Here is a 16,378-nt window from a genome sequence, read left to right on the forward strand (position 1 = left end):
TCTATAATATCGAATAAATTTTCATCTACATGGTTCTAAATCAATGATTATCACTATGAAGTGACTTTTTTTTATTCTATTTCGACTTTTTTATAAAATTTTTAAATTTTAATTATTTTTAAATAAATTTGGTTTCATAAATTATTTGAAATTTCTAAGAGCTTTATAGTAATAGAAATATTTTATCTAATAAATTTAAATAATATTAAAGAACTTTTTTATTTATTTATAAATTTAAACCTTCTCCTCTTATACGATTAAAATATTTTGTTTATTTTTCTATTAAATACACTGACATAAATTAACTCTTTTATTTACACACATGTACATTGTACACTCATGTCATTATTATTTATTTATTCCATTTTGCTTATTTTTTTCATTCTTTTTCAGGTACACATCGATAGCAATGGAGATGCTGAGGGTAACTATACAGTCATAACTTTGCAGCATGATATGAACAGTGTAAATGCTGCCAATTCTTTGGCAAAAATGTCTATGCAACCAGTAGGTTATTTCGTGTACAATAAACAATCTACCATACCGGTATGTAGACTTATTAAATTAATATTCAATTTCAATAGCTAAACAAAAAGTTGCCGAGAAATTTAATTCAAAAAGGTTGTATTAAATTAAGAGTTTATTTTTTTATTTTGTAGGAATTTCGTTATATTAAAACTGATCGCCCCATTCAGTGGCTTAAGGGTCGACCACCCTTGGCTGAACCATTGTGTGGTTTTAATGGTGAACTTTGTCGTATGAAAAAATTGGATTGGCGCTATATAACATCTGGCTCGTTTTTTGGTTTATTCCTAATAATAGCTGGCATTTTTCTTATTAAGTAGTGAACATATTTTTATTTTACATATTCAACTTTCTTGTGTATTATGAATTTCTTTTTATTGATTTGTTGCTTCAGACTTCTATCTTTTTGTTAGAAACAAAACGTTTGTTTGATAAGTCTTATTTTCATAATTAGTATTATCTTTAAATTTTTATATATGAACCAACTAGTTCAAGGTTTTTAGTTGGAAATTTGCTTTATTTTGCTCTTTAATATCTTCTTTAGTTAAAATCTTTATAAAAGTTTAAATTAAAATAAATTTTCTACTCATTCACATCTTTTGCAGGCATTATCGTTATGAACAAACATTAGCTGGTCTCTTGTGGAAAATTGACATGAAAGATGTGACCATTATAAATGTGGACAATAATTGTGAATATAATAATTTAAAAAATAAAAATATTGTAAGTTTTCTATCTTTAACGTATTTGCATTCGCACTCTATCTCTCTCTCTCTCTCTTGGTCTCTCTACTATGGCGTTCAACTTAATTTACGTAAACAAGTTGCCATTAATGTCATTAAATTAATACTTTAAGACTACATTAATGTCAGTAAACAACGTAATCTTTTGCTTAGTAGCTAATTTACCATAAGAGCAATGAGATTTTAATAAAAGCCATTTCGTAAAGAAACTTGTAATTGATTTAATTTATTAATAATTACTAAAGGTTAATTTAAAAAGAAAGGTGCGAAATACTATTGTTAAAAGTAACAGAAATAAAAAAATATAAAATACTTTTCTAGAATTCGATAAGTTTTGTTGATCAACTTTTTACTATAAAAGTTGCTCAGAATCTGTTGAAGTCATATTGGAAAAGTTTCTCGGAGTCTGAACAACTTTGCTGAGAGTCTAATCAACTATTTACTAGAAAAACTGCTCTGAATCTAATCAACTTTTTACTAAAAAAGTTGCTCAGATTCTGATCAAATTTTAACTAGAAAATTTGCTCAGATTCTGACCAACTTTATACTTGAAAAGTTCTGTAGAGTCTGATTAACTTTTAACTACAAAAGTTGCTTATAGTTTGATCAACTTTTTAATAGAAAATTTGCTTAGAGTGTGATCAACTTTTTACTTGAAAAGTTGCTCAGAGTATGATGAACTTTCTACTAGAAAAGTTTTCTCAGAGTCTGATCAACTTATTACTAGAAAAGTTGCTCAGAGTCTAATAAACTTTTTACAAAAAAAGTTGCTCAGGGTGTGATCAATTTTTTACTAGAAAAGTTGCTCAGAGTCTGATGAACTTTTTACTAGAAAAGTTGCTCAGAGACTGATCAACTTTTTACAAGAAAAGTTGCTTAGAGACTGTTCAACTTTTAACTACAAAAGTTGCTTATAGTCTAATCAACTTTTAACTATAATAGTTGCTTAGACTCTGATAAACTTTTAACTACAAAAGTTGCTTATAGTCTGATCAATTTTTTACTAGAAAAGTTTCTCAGAGTGTGAACTTTTTACTACAAAAGTTGCTCAGAGTCTGATGAACTTTTTACTAGAAAAGTTGCTTAGAGTCTGATGAACTTTTTACTAGAAAAGTTTCTGAACTTTTTACTAAAAAAGTTGCTCAGAGTATGATCAAATTTTTAATAGAAAAGTTGCTCAGAATCTGGTAAAATTTTTTGCTAGAAAAGTTGGTCAGAGTCTGATCAACTTTTTACTAGAAATGTTGCTCGGAGTCTGATCATCTTTTTAGTGGAAATGTTGGTCAGAGTCTGATCCACTTTTTGCTAGTAAAGTTTCTTAGATACTGATCAACTTTTAACTACAAAAGCTTATCAACTTTTAACTAGAAATATTGCTCAGAGTCTGATTAACCTTTTAGTAGTCAGAGTCTGATTAAGTTTTGCCGGAAAAGTTTCTCAAAGTCTGATCAAATCATATCAATGTTTTACTAGAAAAATGTTTCCTAGTCTAATCAACTATATTCCAAAGTCACAGTTATTATTACTATATTATAGTCCCGACTAAATCTGGTATATAGTCGTGAGCTTCATAGACAAATACATAACATACTCCCAAGTACAGCCGTAAAGGGCATAAACGTGATATAGTAATTATGACTTATTAACACCCTATTTTAACTAATTGCTACCACTTAAAAATATGGCAATATATAACTACTTAGTAAGTAGAGTAGTAATTTCCATATTTTTCTTAATTGTTAAATATCTTTTCTTAAGCCTTAAGGTCATACATCGTTTAATTGGGTTGAACGTTACAAGTAAACTTTAATACTTTTTAACAATATCACACCCTTATAAAATCCCAGCACAAACACACTTATCAATTCATTCACATAGTTACTTCCTTTTAACCAATATTTGTATATTTCATCTCCTCTTTTTCATATTTCCTCTCCATTATCACCATTTTTTATTTGTAGTATCAAATATGCCGTCAAAGTATATTAACCGGAGGCGATACAAATAAAAAGGCTTTTACAAATATAGGTGGGTTGATTGATCGATTGAATGAATGCGTGAATGGTTGGTTGATTTAGTCTGGTCTGGTTTATTTTTCAAAGAATATAATTCAATCATCTGCTTAAGTTGTATTCACTTGTATTTATAGCAAAAAACTTTTGTAATTGTTTGGAAAATATAATTATTTTATTAAAAAAAAAAAAACTTTTGTGTTAATGTTTTTGATGTTCTTAAATTATTTAATGATGATATTTTTATATATTTATTCTCATTTAAGGTTTATATCGTGGCAATATAGTGGCCATGAAAAAAGTTTATAAAAAGACTGTTGATATAACCCGTTCCATACGCAAGGAGTTGAAACAAATGAGAGAGGTGGGTGAAAAACAGAAAATAGAAAAATTAACAATCATTTATATGTTTAAATGTTTATTGAAATAAACTAAACAATATGCTTTTTAATTTTAAGAAATATTTCAAATGTACCATCGACCAAATCACACCGGTGGCGTATGATTATTAAAAATACAATTAATAGTAATCATACGCCACACTACTTCAAATTAATTTCATAACAACTTTTGTTTTTCTCAAATTTCAGATACGCCACGAAAATATTATCAATTTCATAGGTGTCTCCATAGATCATGGCTCTGTTGTCATTTTCACCACCTACTGTGCCCGTGGCAGTCTGGAGGATGTTTTAGCGAATGATGATTTACATTTGGATCATATGTTTGTGTCCTCACTAGTCAGCGATATTCTAAAGGGCATGATATATTTACATGATTCTGAGATTATTTCACATGGAAATTTGAGATCCAGTAATTGTTTAATCGATTCCAGATGGGTGTGTCAAATAGCAGATTTTGGTCTGCATGAATTTAAGGCAGGACAAGAAGAGCCGCAGAAGTAAGTTAGAATAAAATTCAGCCAAAATCAAAGTAACAGTTTAATCTTGACCCACTCTAAGTTCACACATATACGCAATCAAAATATTTTCACTTTTCCAAATTTCAATTACAATTATGTATTTTATTATTTCTGCAACGAAAACAAAAATAACTCTAACAGTATTGCTTTTTATTTACTTATTTTCCTCTATACTGCTGTTATCTCTTATATAATTTTGGTTTTCCTTTTAAATTAATATTTTTAACTTTCTACTTTTTCATTGGTTATCTATTTGTCATTATAAAGACGAGAAATGGAATTGAAACGTGCTTTATGGAAAGCGCCAGAGATTTTAAGGGATCCATCGCCACCGTTGCGTGGCAGCCAAAAAGGCGATGTATACTCTTTTGGTATAGTATTGTATGAAATAATTGGTCGCAAGGGACCCTGGGGTGAGACAACATATACGCATGATGGTAAGAGAATAATAAATTTTATTATTTTACTTGCTGAACGAGATATTTGTAATAATTGCAAATAAACATGTTTTGTAATAGAAAGGGTATACTGAGACAAATTATCAACGAGGTCTGTTATATCTAGGAATTTATAGTCTAGCCTATAGTCTAGTCTAAAGTCAAGTCTAAAGTCTAGTCCAGTCTATAGTCTAGTCTATAGTCTAGTCTATAGTCTAGTCTATAGTCTAGTCTATAGTCTAGTCTATAGTCTAGTCTATAGTCTATTCTATAGTCTAGTCTATAGTCTAGTCTATAGTCTAGTCTATAGTCTAGTCTATACTAGTCTATAGTCTAGTCTAGTCTAGTCTATAGTCTAGTCTATAGTCTAGTCTATAGTCTAGTCTATAGTCTAGTCTATAGTCTAGTCTATAGTCTAGTCTATAGTCTAGTCTATAGTCTAGTCTATAGTCTAGTCTATAGTCTAGTCTATAGTCTAGTCTATAGTCTAGTCTATAGTCTAGTCTATAGTCTAGTCTATAGTCTAGTCTATAGTCTAGTCTATAGTCTAGTCTATAGTCTAGTCTATAGTCTAGTCTATAGTCTAGTCTATAGTCTAGTCTATAGTCTAGTCTATAGTCTAGTCTATAGTCTAGTCTATAGTCTAGTCTATAGTCTAGTCTATAGTCTAGTCTATAGTCTAGTCTATAGTCTAGTCTATAGTCTAGTCTATAGTCTAGTCTCTAGTCTAGTCAAGCTATAGTCGTCTATATCTAGTCTATGAGTCTTGTCTATAGTCTAGTCTATAGTCCTAGTCTATAGTCTAGTCTATATTCTAGTCATATCTATTCTATAGTCTAGTCTATAGTCTAGCCTATAGTCTATCTAATAGTCTAGTCTATAGTCTAGTCTATAGTCTATCTATATACTAGTCTATAGGCTAGTCTATAGTCTAGTCTATAGTCTAGTCTATAGTCTAGTCCATAGTCTAGTCTATAGTCTAGTCTATAGTCTAGTCTATAGTCTAGTCAGAGGCTGTCTATAGTCTATCTATAGTCTAGTCTTAGTCTAGTCTATAGCTAGTCTATAGTCTAGTCTATAGTCAGTCTATAGTCTAGTCATAGTCTAGTCTATAGTCTAAAGTCTATAGTCCTATAGTCTATAGTCCATAGTCCCTCGTATAGTCTAGTCTATAGTCTAGTCTATAGTCTAGTCTATAGTCTAGTCTATAGTCTAGTCTATAGTCTAGTCTCTAGTCTAGTCTAGTCTAGTCTATAGTCTAGTCTATTCTATAGTCTAGTCTATAGTCTAGTCTATAGTCTAGTCCAACGGTTCCCAAAAGGGGGTCCGCGGACCCCTAGTGGTCCGTAGCAAATCCTAGGGGGTCCGCGAAGACGAACGAAAAAAATCATGAATAAAAAATATTCTCTATATGTTAGAAAATATTAAAAATATCTCCAAATTTTTCATAAATACTAAAATACACAATTTTTATTCAATAATCCCAGATTTGTTGGTGACTTTTTGAATTTTATTGTTTCGGTCGTTTATCAGGATGAAGCTAGGCCCTACAAATTTATTGTTTCACTTTTATAAAGTAAAGTATTACGTGATTTGTAATTTTTATAAATGTATATGTATCGAAATAAATGTTTCTATATCAGACGGATAATGATTTGCCTTAGAATTAAATACTGATACTGGTATCCCGGAATATGAAGTTAGGTCACATTTCATAATATTTTTTAAATTGTAAGCAAAAGTTAATTTTAGTTAATTTTAAATATAAATATTCCAATTCCGGCGTGATACACAGATTTAACATCATTTTGTTGTCCAATATTATTAAATCAACATCAGAAAATTCATAGCGTTTTGCGTAAATAGTCAAAACCACGCAGTAAATAATTCGTAGGTATTTTAAAATTCAAATTTAAGATCCAAATTCACAGTACATTCGCAAAGAGTTCAGGTCATATTTTATGTGGGTAACGCATTACGCAACAACATCGAAGAAGTCTAACTTTCACATATTTTCCCGAAAACTTAGCTTACATACTCAGCTCACTCCTATGCAATCGCAAAAAAATTTAGAAACATGACTCTTTAAGCACATGTCGACAATACTTGATAAAGAAACCTTTTCGCTACCTTGGCGAGAAATGAACATGAAAGCTCTCACGATCATAAAATTAAACATCATGTTGGAAGTCATTCTATATTTAAAACCATTCTCAATGTACGGGAATATTTTATAGTGTTTAGGACCAGGACTAAGACAATTTTCGGATGAACAATTATTTATAACAATAAGATATCAAAATATGTATGGGGGTCCGTGAAATTAATTAAATTCCTCAAGGGGTCCGCCGAAGCTAAAAACGGTGGGAACCGCTGGTCTAGTCTATAGTCAGTCTATAGTCTAGTCTATAGTCTAGTCTATAGTCTAGTCTATAGTCTAGTCTATAGTCTAGTCTATAGTCTAGTTCTATAGTCTAGTCTATAGTCTAGTCTATATAGTCTAGTCTATAGTCTAGTCTATAGTCTAGTCTATAGTCTAGTCTATAGTCTAGTTCTATAGTCTAGTCTATAGTCTAGTCTATAGTCTAGTCTATAGTCTAGTATCTAGTCTATGCTATAGTCTAGTCTATAGTCTAGTCTATAGTCTAGTCTATAGTCTAGTCTATAGTCTAGTCTATAGTCTAGTCTAGTAGTCTATAGTCTAGTCTATAGTCTAGTCTATAGTCTAGTCTATAGTCTAGTCTATAGTCTAGTCTATAGTCTAGTCTATAGTCTAGTCATAGTCTAGTCTATAGTCTAGGCTCTATAGTCTAGTCTATAGTCTAGTCTATAGTCTAGTCTATAGTCTAGTCTATAGTCTAGTCTATAGTCTAGTCTATAGTCTAGTCTATAGTCTAGTCTATAGTCTAGTCTAGTCTAGTCTAGTCTATATAGTCTAGTCTATAGTCTAGTCTATAGTCTAGTCTATAGTCTAGTCTAGTCTATAGTCTAGTCTATAGTCTAGTCTATAGTTAGTCTATAGTCTAGTCTATAGTCTAGTCTATAGTCTAGTCTATAGTCTAGTCTATAGTTTAGTCCATTGTCTAGTCTAGTCTGTAGTCAAAATATAGTCTTAGATATTGAGTGGGTCTCAAGAGATTGTCTTTTTTAGTCATTTGGAACGCCCTAATATTTATCATCATCTTGTATCTCATTTAAAATTGAGATGAAGAAAAATCCATTACATTTTCCTTTTTAATCATAAACGGTATTTTATTACAACGCTTTATTTTTATTCATTTACCATTTTTATGCATTTTCTTTTCCTTTAATATTTCTTTTCATTTATTTAGAAATAATAACATTTGTTAAGCAACCGGAATTATTACATCATGGTGTCTTCCGTCCATCACTGTCACAACTCGATATTCAGGACTATGTACGCCAGTGTTTGAGATCATGCTGGGAAGAAGATCCAGAATTGCGTCCTGATATACGATTAGTACGCATGAAGTTAAAAGAACTGCAGGCTGGATTGTAAGTAAAAAAAATCTGTATCAGATTTTATCAAAAAATTCCTGCACACACTTTTTATCAGCAATTATATAAAAACAAAGTTTTCTTTGTTTATCCATTCAGCAAATGTTATTAAATATTTCATGGTTTATTTTTATAACTAATTTAAATAGTTGTTTTGTTTTCATTGAAATAAAAACTAATATTCAGGTCAAACCACAAATTCTATTATTAAGAATAATTAATAAACAGGTTAATTAACTTATTCTTTTGAAGTCATAAAAACAATTTCAACCAAATGAATTTAAAACATTTCAATAAGCTTTATTAAACAATAAAAGCACTAAATTTAAATTGTTATGACTACAATTAATTGTTTTTACAACTTTCATCGACAAAAATGTTTTAGTTATAAGGCTTAAAGATCAAATGAATAAAATTTACAATGTCAATGAAACTCTTTGTTTTTTATACCTTTACAAAAACAAATAACTTCCGGAAGTATTAAAAAATATTCATTAATGTTTCCTAATTTTTGTTTTTGCAGGAAACCGAATATTTTTGACAACATGCTTTCAATTATGGAAAAATATGCATATAATTTAGAGGGATTAGTACAAGAACGTACCACACAACTTTATGAGGAAAAAAAGAAAACTGACATGCTGTTAAACCAAATGTTGCCAAGGTGAGTATTTAAGTTAAAATGTACATACTTTCACCCACATAAGTGCCTTCCCACAAATTTTTATTACTCATTCAGGTATTGCATAGTACTCAATACTTTAAAAATTTTAATCAGTATGTGTTTTTGTTTTCAGATCTGTTGCAGAATCTTTAAAACGTGGCGAACCTGTTGAGGCTGAATGCTTTGACTGTGTGACAATATTGTTCAGTGACATTGTAGGTTTTACGGAATTGTGCAGCACCAGTACTCCATTTGAAGTGATTGAAATGTTAAATGATTTGTATACTTGTTGTGATTCAATAATTAACAACTATGACGTTTATAAGGTATGAAATTACATTGCAAAATTCAAATGTTAAGTATTTGAAACAGAACAGAACGAAAGAGTTCTCTATTATATAGTCAATAGTCCAGTATATAGTAGACTATAGAATAGTCTATAGTCTAGTCTATAGTCTAGTATAGTCTAGTCTATAGTCTAGTCTATAGTCTAGTCTATAGTCTAGTCTATAGTCTAGTCTATAGTCTAGTCTATAGTCTAGTCTATAGTCTAGTCTATAGTCTAGTCTATAGTCTAGTCTATAGTCTAGTCTATAGTCTAGTCTATAGTCTAGTCTATAGTCTAGTCTATAGTCTAGTCTATAGTCTAGTCTATAGTCTAGTCTATAGTCTAGTCTATAGTCTAGTCTAGTCTAGTCTATAGTCTAGTCTATAGTCTAGTCTATAGTCTAGTCTATAGTCTAGTCTATAGTCTATTCTATAGTCTAGTCTATAGTCTAGTCTATAGTCTAGTCTATAGTCTAGTCTATAGTCTAGTCTATAGTCTAGTCTATAGTCTAGTCTATAGTCTAGTCTATAGTCTAGTCTATAGTCTAGTCTATAGTCTAGTCTAGTCTAGTCTAGTCTAGTCTAGTCTATAGTCTAGTCTAGTCTATAGTCTACATTTTTGTTAACTATGAAGCTACTGGGTTTTACAAATATCTGCTCAAAACCATAGTACACCTGTTCTGTCTGTAGTTTTACAGGAAGTAAAAAGGTCAAAGAATTCATCAGAAGTATAAAATCAAATACACTTTTTTAACAAGAAAGAGATTACTGTGACTTGTGTTGAAGTTTGTTGTCTTTTTAAAAATTCTTGTTCACTTTTTTATGATTTTAAGAAAAGTCTGCAATTCTATGTTAATATACATTCATATATACATACATATGTATGCATTTCAAATCATATAATTTCGCTTACAATATATGTAAATAAGTTTCGATAGGAAAATATTTTATGAAAAATAAAAAACTTTTTATGAAATTAAAAACTGAAAGTTTTTTGAGGTTTTGCCATTAAAACGTTGGGCTCATCACTGCAGGTGGTAGAGGGATTATTTATATCAATTTTTTATTGTATTTATTTGTATTTAATATGTATATAGTACACATACATACGTACGTAAGTAAGTAAGAATGTATTTGGGCAGTGTTTCTTGTAAAAAATCAAACCCTATGGGGAATGTTTATCTTCCTTTATTCTTCAAAAAAATATTAAAAGATAAATATTATTACTCAAATAATGTACACGCATATGTAATTAGTTACTAAAATTATATCTTATTTCTTTTTATGAGTTTAAGAATAAAAATTAAATTGTTCTGCCAAGAAATGTTTAACCAAATGTTTTTAACAACTAACGTCTGCTAGAAGCAACCTTAAAAAAAATTTTTTTTCTTTGAAGAAAAACAGGAAATTGTAGAATTTTCATATTAAAATATAAGAACATCGTAAAGTTTTTAATGGAATACATCGCAGTTAAATGAAATCTGAAGATATGTATATAAATTTTCCAGAATTGTACATTTTATGATCATCATATGTGGCCTATTTACGAAAATGTTTCGCAAATCAATAAAACTTAGAAAAGACGTTATCAAAATCAGATTAAACTCATCTAAAAAAATCGTTATATCTAATTTTATCAGAGTCGGTCTATATATTAGAAAAGCTTAATTATTGTTGGTCGTTCTACAATAGATTTATGTACTTTCGGTATATCAGTGTAGGGTATAATGTATACATACTTAACTAACAATACTTTTTTCATATTACCATTTACTCTTTCTTTATTTGTTTTTAGGTTGAAACAATTGGTGATGCGTATATGGTCGTTTCTGGTTTACCATTGAGAAATGGCAAACGTCATGTTGGAGAAATTGCCTCGTTAGCATTGCACTTATTGCAAAATGTTGCTAATTTAAAAATACGCCATAAACCAACTGAAACTTTACAATTACGCATTGGTGTTCATTCTGGACCCTGTGCAGCTGGTGTAGTGGGCTTAAAGGTATGTTAAGTAAATGTGTAGATACGTACATATGTATGTATAGAAGATATATTTACATGTGTTTGTACATGCATATTTTATGATAAATTAACTTTTTAGAATTATTCATTAGAATGTCTACAGCATATTTTCCATAATTTAGTTAGTTTAGTATTATATTTGAATATAATGAATACTAGGATCATGCCCTAAATAAAAGCGTTGAATCCAAGAACAATTTTATTAACACAAAAACAAATTACAAGTAGTGGAACGCTTTTATTTAGGTATGGCCGTAAGTAATATGTATTGCTGTATTAAAGAACCATAGTACGGCCTGTAAACTAGTACTCCATACAGTGTATTATCCAGTTCATAGTCTCGTCTATAGTCTAGTCTATAGTCTAGTCTATAGTCTAGTCTATAGTCTAGTCTATAGTCTAGTCTATAGTCTAGTCTATAGTCTAGTCTATAGTCTAGTCTATAGTCTAGTCTATAGTCTAGTCTATAGTCTAGTCTATAGTCTAGTCTATAGTCTAGTCTATAGTCTAGTCCAGCGGTTCCCACCGATTTTTACTGCGCGGACCCCTTGAAGAACTTATTTAATTTCGCGGACCCCCATACATATCTTGATATCTTATTGTTCTAAATAATTGTCCATCCGAAAATTTACCTAGTTCATTAATCCCTAGGTCTAATAAATGTAGCGATGTCATATCTATAAAATATTCCCGTATATTGAGAACAGAGATGGGGGTAGTGCACTAAATTATTAGTTAAATCAATATTTAACTAGCACTAAATATTATTTCAAAAAATATATTTTTCACTAATTTTCAGGAGCTTAGTGATAGTGAAGCTTATATTTTTAGCACTAATATTTTTTAGTGATAATGTTATTTTTTTAACTATAACTCAATTGAGTGGTAGTGTAGAAAAAAGCACTACACTCAAATAGTTAAAAAATTTGAACAGTCACTAACAAAAGGCTTCAATAATTTTCTTTGCACTATTTTTTTTATGAAGATAAAAGAATTTGTAAGACAATAAATGATTCAATTTTTTAAAAGGTACATCTATTAAAATGGAAAATACAGATTTTGTTAGCGATGGCACTATGATAGACCCTACATATGCAGTTATCCCAACAACATCTCATGCTTTAAAAAGAAATGGTTGAAACAAAACTTTTGCCTTCTTCTGCTCAAGTATAACGATGTTTTCTTTAGCGGATTGGTGAACTCTCCTCGGTAAATTAAATTAATTGGTTAATTTTGTACCTCGATTGCCACGTCATCTGCGTTGCCAGTTGCCAAAATGATGTGGTTACTGGATGTTTTTTAGGCAATAGCTTGGAACCTTTGTAAATAATGAACGTTTTACTTATTAATTATATTCGTCCAATGAGTTTTTGGTTGACTTAAACCATTTCTAGACTGTACTATTAACTTAAACTTTCAAATGAGTGAAACATTTCTCTGTTGAAAAAAAATAGTGCAGGAATATTTTTTGAACTAATAATTTAGTGCAGAAAAAATTATTTCACTAGGCTGTAAAAACAAATATTTTAACTATTTTTAGTTAAACATTTTAAATATCACTATCACTATTATTGAATGAGGCTTATATTTTTCAATTCATCACTAAACATAAATAAAAGTAGTGAATAATTTTGAACTACCACTAATAATTAGTGATAGTTAAAAATTAGTGCACTACCCCCATCTCTGATTGAGAATATATAATATTTCAGATAGGTTTTCAATTGCATGTTTTAAAGATAGAATGACTTCTTTGTTGATATGTTAACATGATGTTTAATTTTATGATCGTGAGATCTTTCATGTTCATTTTTCTTCAAGGTAGCGAAAAGGTTTCTTTATCAAATATTGTCACATGTGCTTAAGGAGTCACGTTTCAAAAATTTGTTGCGATTGCAAAGGGTGAACTGAGTAAGTGAGCTATGTTTTCGGGAAAATAATATAAGAAAGTTGGACTTCTTCTATGTTGTTGCGGAATGCGTTATCCGCATAATATATGATTTGAACTCTTTGTTAAAGTACTGTGAATTTGGAACTTAAATTTGAATTTTAAAATACCAACGAATTATTTTACTTCATGGTTTTTGGCTACATATTTACCCGAAACGCTATGGATTTTCTGATGTTAATTTAATAATATGCATTGGTCGACAAAATCAAGATAAAATCTGTGTATCAAGTCGGATTGGAATATTTATAAAGAGATGCATAAAGAGTCACCTCTGTTTTGGATATATATAATTTTAGTCCTTTCAAACAAGAACACTTTTGCTTACAATTTGATAAACTTAAATCTGTAATAAGCTTGTCTTTGAATTGAACTTCAAACTCCGGAATACCAGTATCCCTAATTTAATTGTAAGGCAGAGTATTATTTGTCTGAAATAAAAACCATTATTTCAGTACATATACAGGAAATAAAAATTACAAATCACGCAATACTTTACTTTATAAAAGTTATACAATAAATTTGTAGGGCCTAGCTTCTTCCTGATAAACAACCGAAACAATAAAATTCAAAAAGTCACAAAAAAATTTGGGATTATTGCACAAAAATTGGAGATATTTGTACATACATATTCATGTTTTTTTTCGTTCGTCTTCGCGGACCCCCTAGGATTTTACTACGGACCACTAGGGGTCCGCGGACCCCCATTTGGGAACCGTTGGTCTAGTCTATAGTCTAGTCTATAGTCTAGTCTATAGTCTAGTCTATAGTCTAATCTATAGTCTAGTCTATAGTCTAGTCTATAGTCTAGTCTATAGTCTAGTCTATAGTCTAGTCTATAGTCTAGTCTATAGTCTAGTCTATAGTCTAGTCTATAGTCTAGTCTATAGTCTAGTCTATAGTCTAGTCTATAGTCTAGTCTATAGTCTAGTCTATAGTCTAGTCTATAGTCTAGTCTATAGTCTAGTCTATAGTCTAGTCTATAGTCTAGTCTATAGTCTAGTCTATAGTCTAGTCTATAGTCTAGTCTATAGTCTAGTCTATAGTCTAGTCTATAGTCTAGTCTATAGTCTAGTCTATAGTCTAGTCTATAGTCTAGTCTATAGTCTAGTCTATAGTCTAGTCTATAGTCTAGTCTATAGTCTAGTCTATAGTCTAGTCTATAGTCTAGTCTATAGTCTAGTCTATAGTCTAGTCTATAGTCTAGTCTATAGTCTAGTCTATAGTCTAGTCTATAGTCTAGTCTATAGTCTAGTCTATAGTCTAGTCTTAGTCTAGTCTATAGTCTAGTCTATAGTCTAGTCTATAGTCTAGTCTATAGTCTAGTCTATAGTCTAGTCTATAGTCTAGTCTATAGTCTAGTCTATAGTCTAGTCTATAGTCTAGTCTATAGTCTAGTCTATAGTCTAGTCTATAGTCTAGTCTATAGTCTAGTCTATAGTCTAGTCTATAGTCTAGTCTATAGTCTAGTCTATAGTCTAGTCTATAGTCTAGTCTATAGTCTAGTCTATAGTCTAGTCTATAGTCTAGTCTATAGTCTAGTCTATAGTCTAGTCTATAGTCTAGTCTATAGTCTAGTCTATAGTCTAGTCTATAGTCTAGTCTATAGTCTAGTCTATAGTCTAGTCTATAGTCTAGTCTATAGTCTAGTCTATAGTCTAGTCTATAGTCTAGTCTATAGTCTAGTCTATAGTCTAGTCTATAGTCTAGTCTATAGTCTAGTCTATAGTCTAGTCTATAGTCTAGTCTATAGTCTAGTCTATAGTCTAGTCTATAGTCTAGTCTATAGTCTAGTCTATAGTCTAGTCTATAGTCTAGTCTATAGTCTAGTCTATAGTCTAGTCTATAGTCTAGTCTATAGTCTAGTCTATAGTCTAGTCTATAGTCTAGTCTATAGTCTAGTCTATAGTCTAGTCTATAGTCTAGTCTATAGTCTAGTCTATAGTCTAGTCTATAGTCTAGTCTATAGTCTAGTCTATAGTCTAGTCTATAGTCTAGTCTATAGTCTAGTCTATAGTCTAGTCTATAGTCTAGTCTATAGTCTAGTCTATAGTCTAGTCTATAGTCTAGTCTATAGTCTAGTCTATAGTCTAGTCTATAGTCTAGTCTATAGTCTAGTCTATAGTCTAGTCTATAGTCTAGTCTATAGTCTAGTCTATAGTCTAGTCTATAGTCTAGTCTATATTATAGTCTGTAGACGATTCTATAATCTAGTCCATTGTCAAGTCTATAGTTATGTCTATTATCTAGTCTAAAGTCTAATCAATAATATAGTGTAAAGTGTGTGGTCTATTGTCTAGTCTAGTCGATTCTAGTCTATCTGGTCTGGTCTAGTCCTGTCTAGACTAGTGTAATATAGTCCATTTATTCTCGTCTCATCTAGTCTATAGTCTAGTTTAGTTTCAATTTTTTGATATGTTTTAAATGATAAAAATTTACTTTAAAACTTTTGAAATTCTCTCAAATTTGTTGTAGATGCCGCGATATTGCCTTTTTGGTGATACTGTTAATACAGCTTCACGTATGGAGAGCACGGGAGATGCAATGAAAATTCACATATCCGAGGAAACGTATCAATTATTGGAGAATTTAGGAGGATATCATTGTATAGAAAGAGGACTGATTAACATAAAGGTAAGTTCAAGACGTAGTATAAAATCTAAGCAAAGTTATGAAAGGTAACACCTTTTTGAAACTATAATATTATTGATATGGTTCATATAAATTTTAGAATTCTTCTAAGTATTAATCACCCCTTTATATTTCATTTATTTTACCTTTCCAGGGCAAGGCGATATGCGTACCTATTGGCTAATCAGTCAAACTCCCGAACAACAACTACAACAGAACTCTGTTGTTGTCCTTAACGACGCAGCTCCCGACCTCATCAGTAATGTAGATACGGAAAGTTTTACCTCCAGTTCGGCGGCCTTACATCCGATCATGAATCACTGTTACATTAAGCATCTGCAACGTGGTGGCTCCTGTTTCTCAAACACAGCCAACCAGCAGAGTAGTCGACAACGTTACATCAAGACGGCCTATTGTAGTTGTGAAACTAAATGTATATATAATCGTCGTTCGGATGATAATGTAACGGTGGATTCGATGCCACATCGCATACAACAAATGGATAAAAACGAATACAGTTTGTAATAATAGTTATCTGTGTGTATGTCGCTTAAATTCAAGTGTTTCGCATACAACGACCACACATCGAGGACCACGTTCGGCACCTGTTATAACATTTCGTTTATAG

The 16,378-nt window shown here is 30.6% G+C and overlaps 1 protein-coding gene across 1 annotated transcript; it reads left to right on the forward strand.

Moving 5' to 3' along the window:
- Window positions 1-393: 393 nt before the first annotated feature.
- On the forward strand, window positions 394-16,378 carry LOC119611231 (guanylate cyclase 32E-like; the record flags this gene model as incomplete). The annotated part of the gene is given in 14 exon segments (XM_037966747.1): window positions 394-546; window positions 660-841; window positions 1,131-1,248; window positions 3,230-3,296; window positions 3,547-3,644; window positions 3,871-4,181; window positions 4,470-4,639; window positions 7,972-8,155; window positions 8,682-8,822; window positions 8,956-9,148; window positions 10,945-11,151; window positions 15,595-15,757; window positions 15,905-16,260; window positions 16,262-16,378. Coding segments are annotated over 14 exon segments (2,460 nt in total), but the record flags the coding sequence as incomplete, so codon positions are not given.

Source organism: Lucilia sericata, unplaced genomic scaffold (assembly GCF_015586225.1).
Source record: "Lucilia sericata isolate MDLA Ls3-8-SP2 unplaced genomic scaffold, ASM1558622v1 Contig001394F_arrow, whole genome shotgun sequence".
Lineage (NCBI taxonomy): Eukaryota > Metazoa > Arthropoda > Insecta > Diptera > Calliphoridae > Lucilia > Lucilia sericata.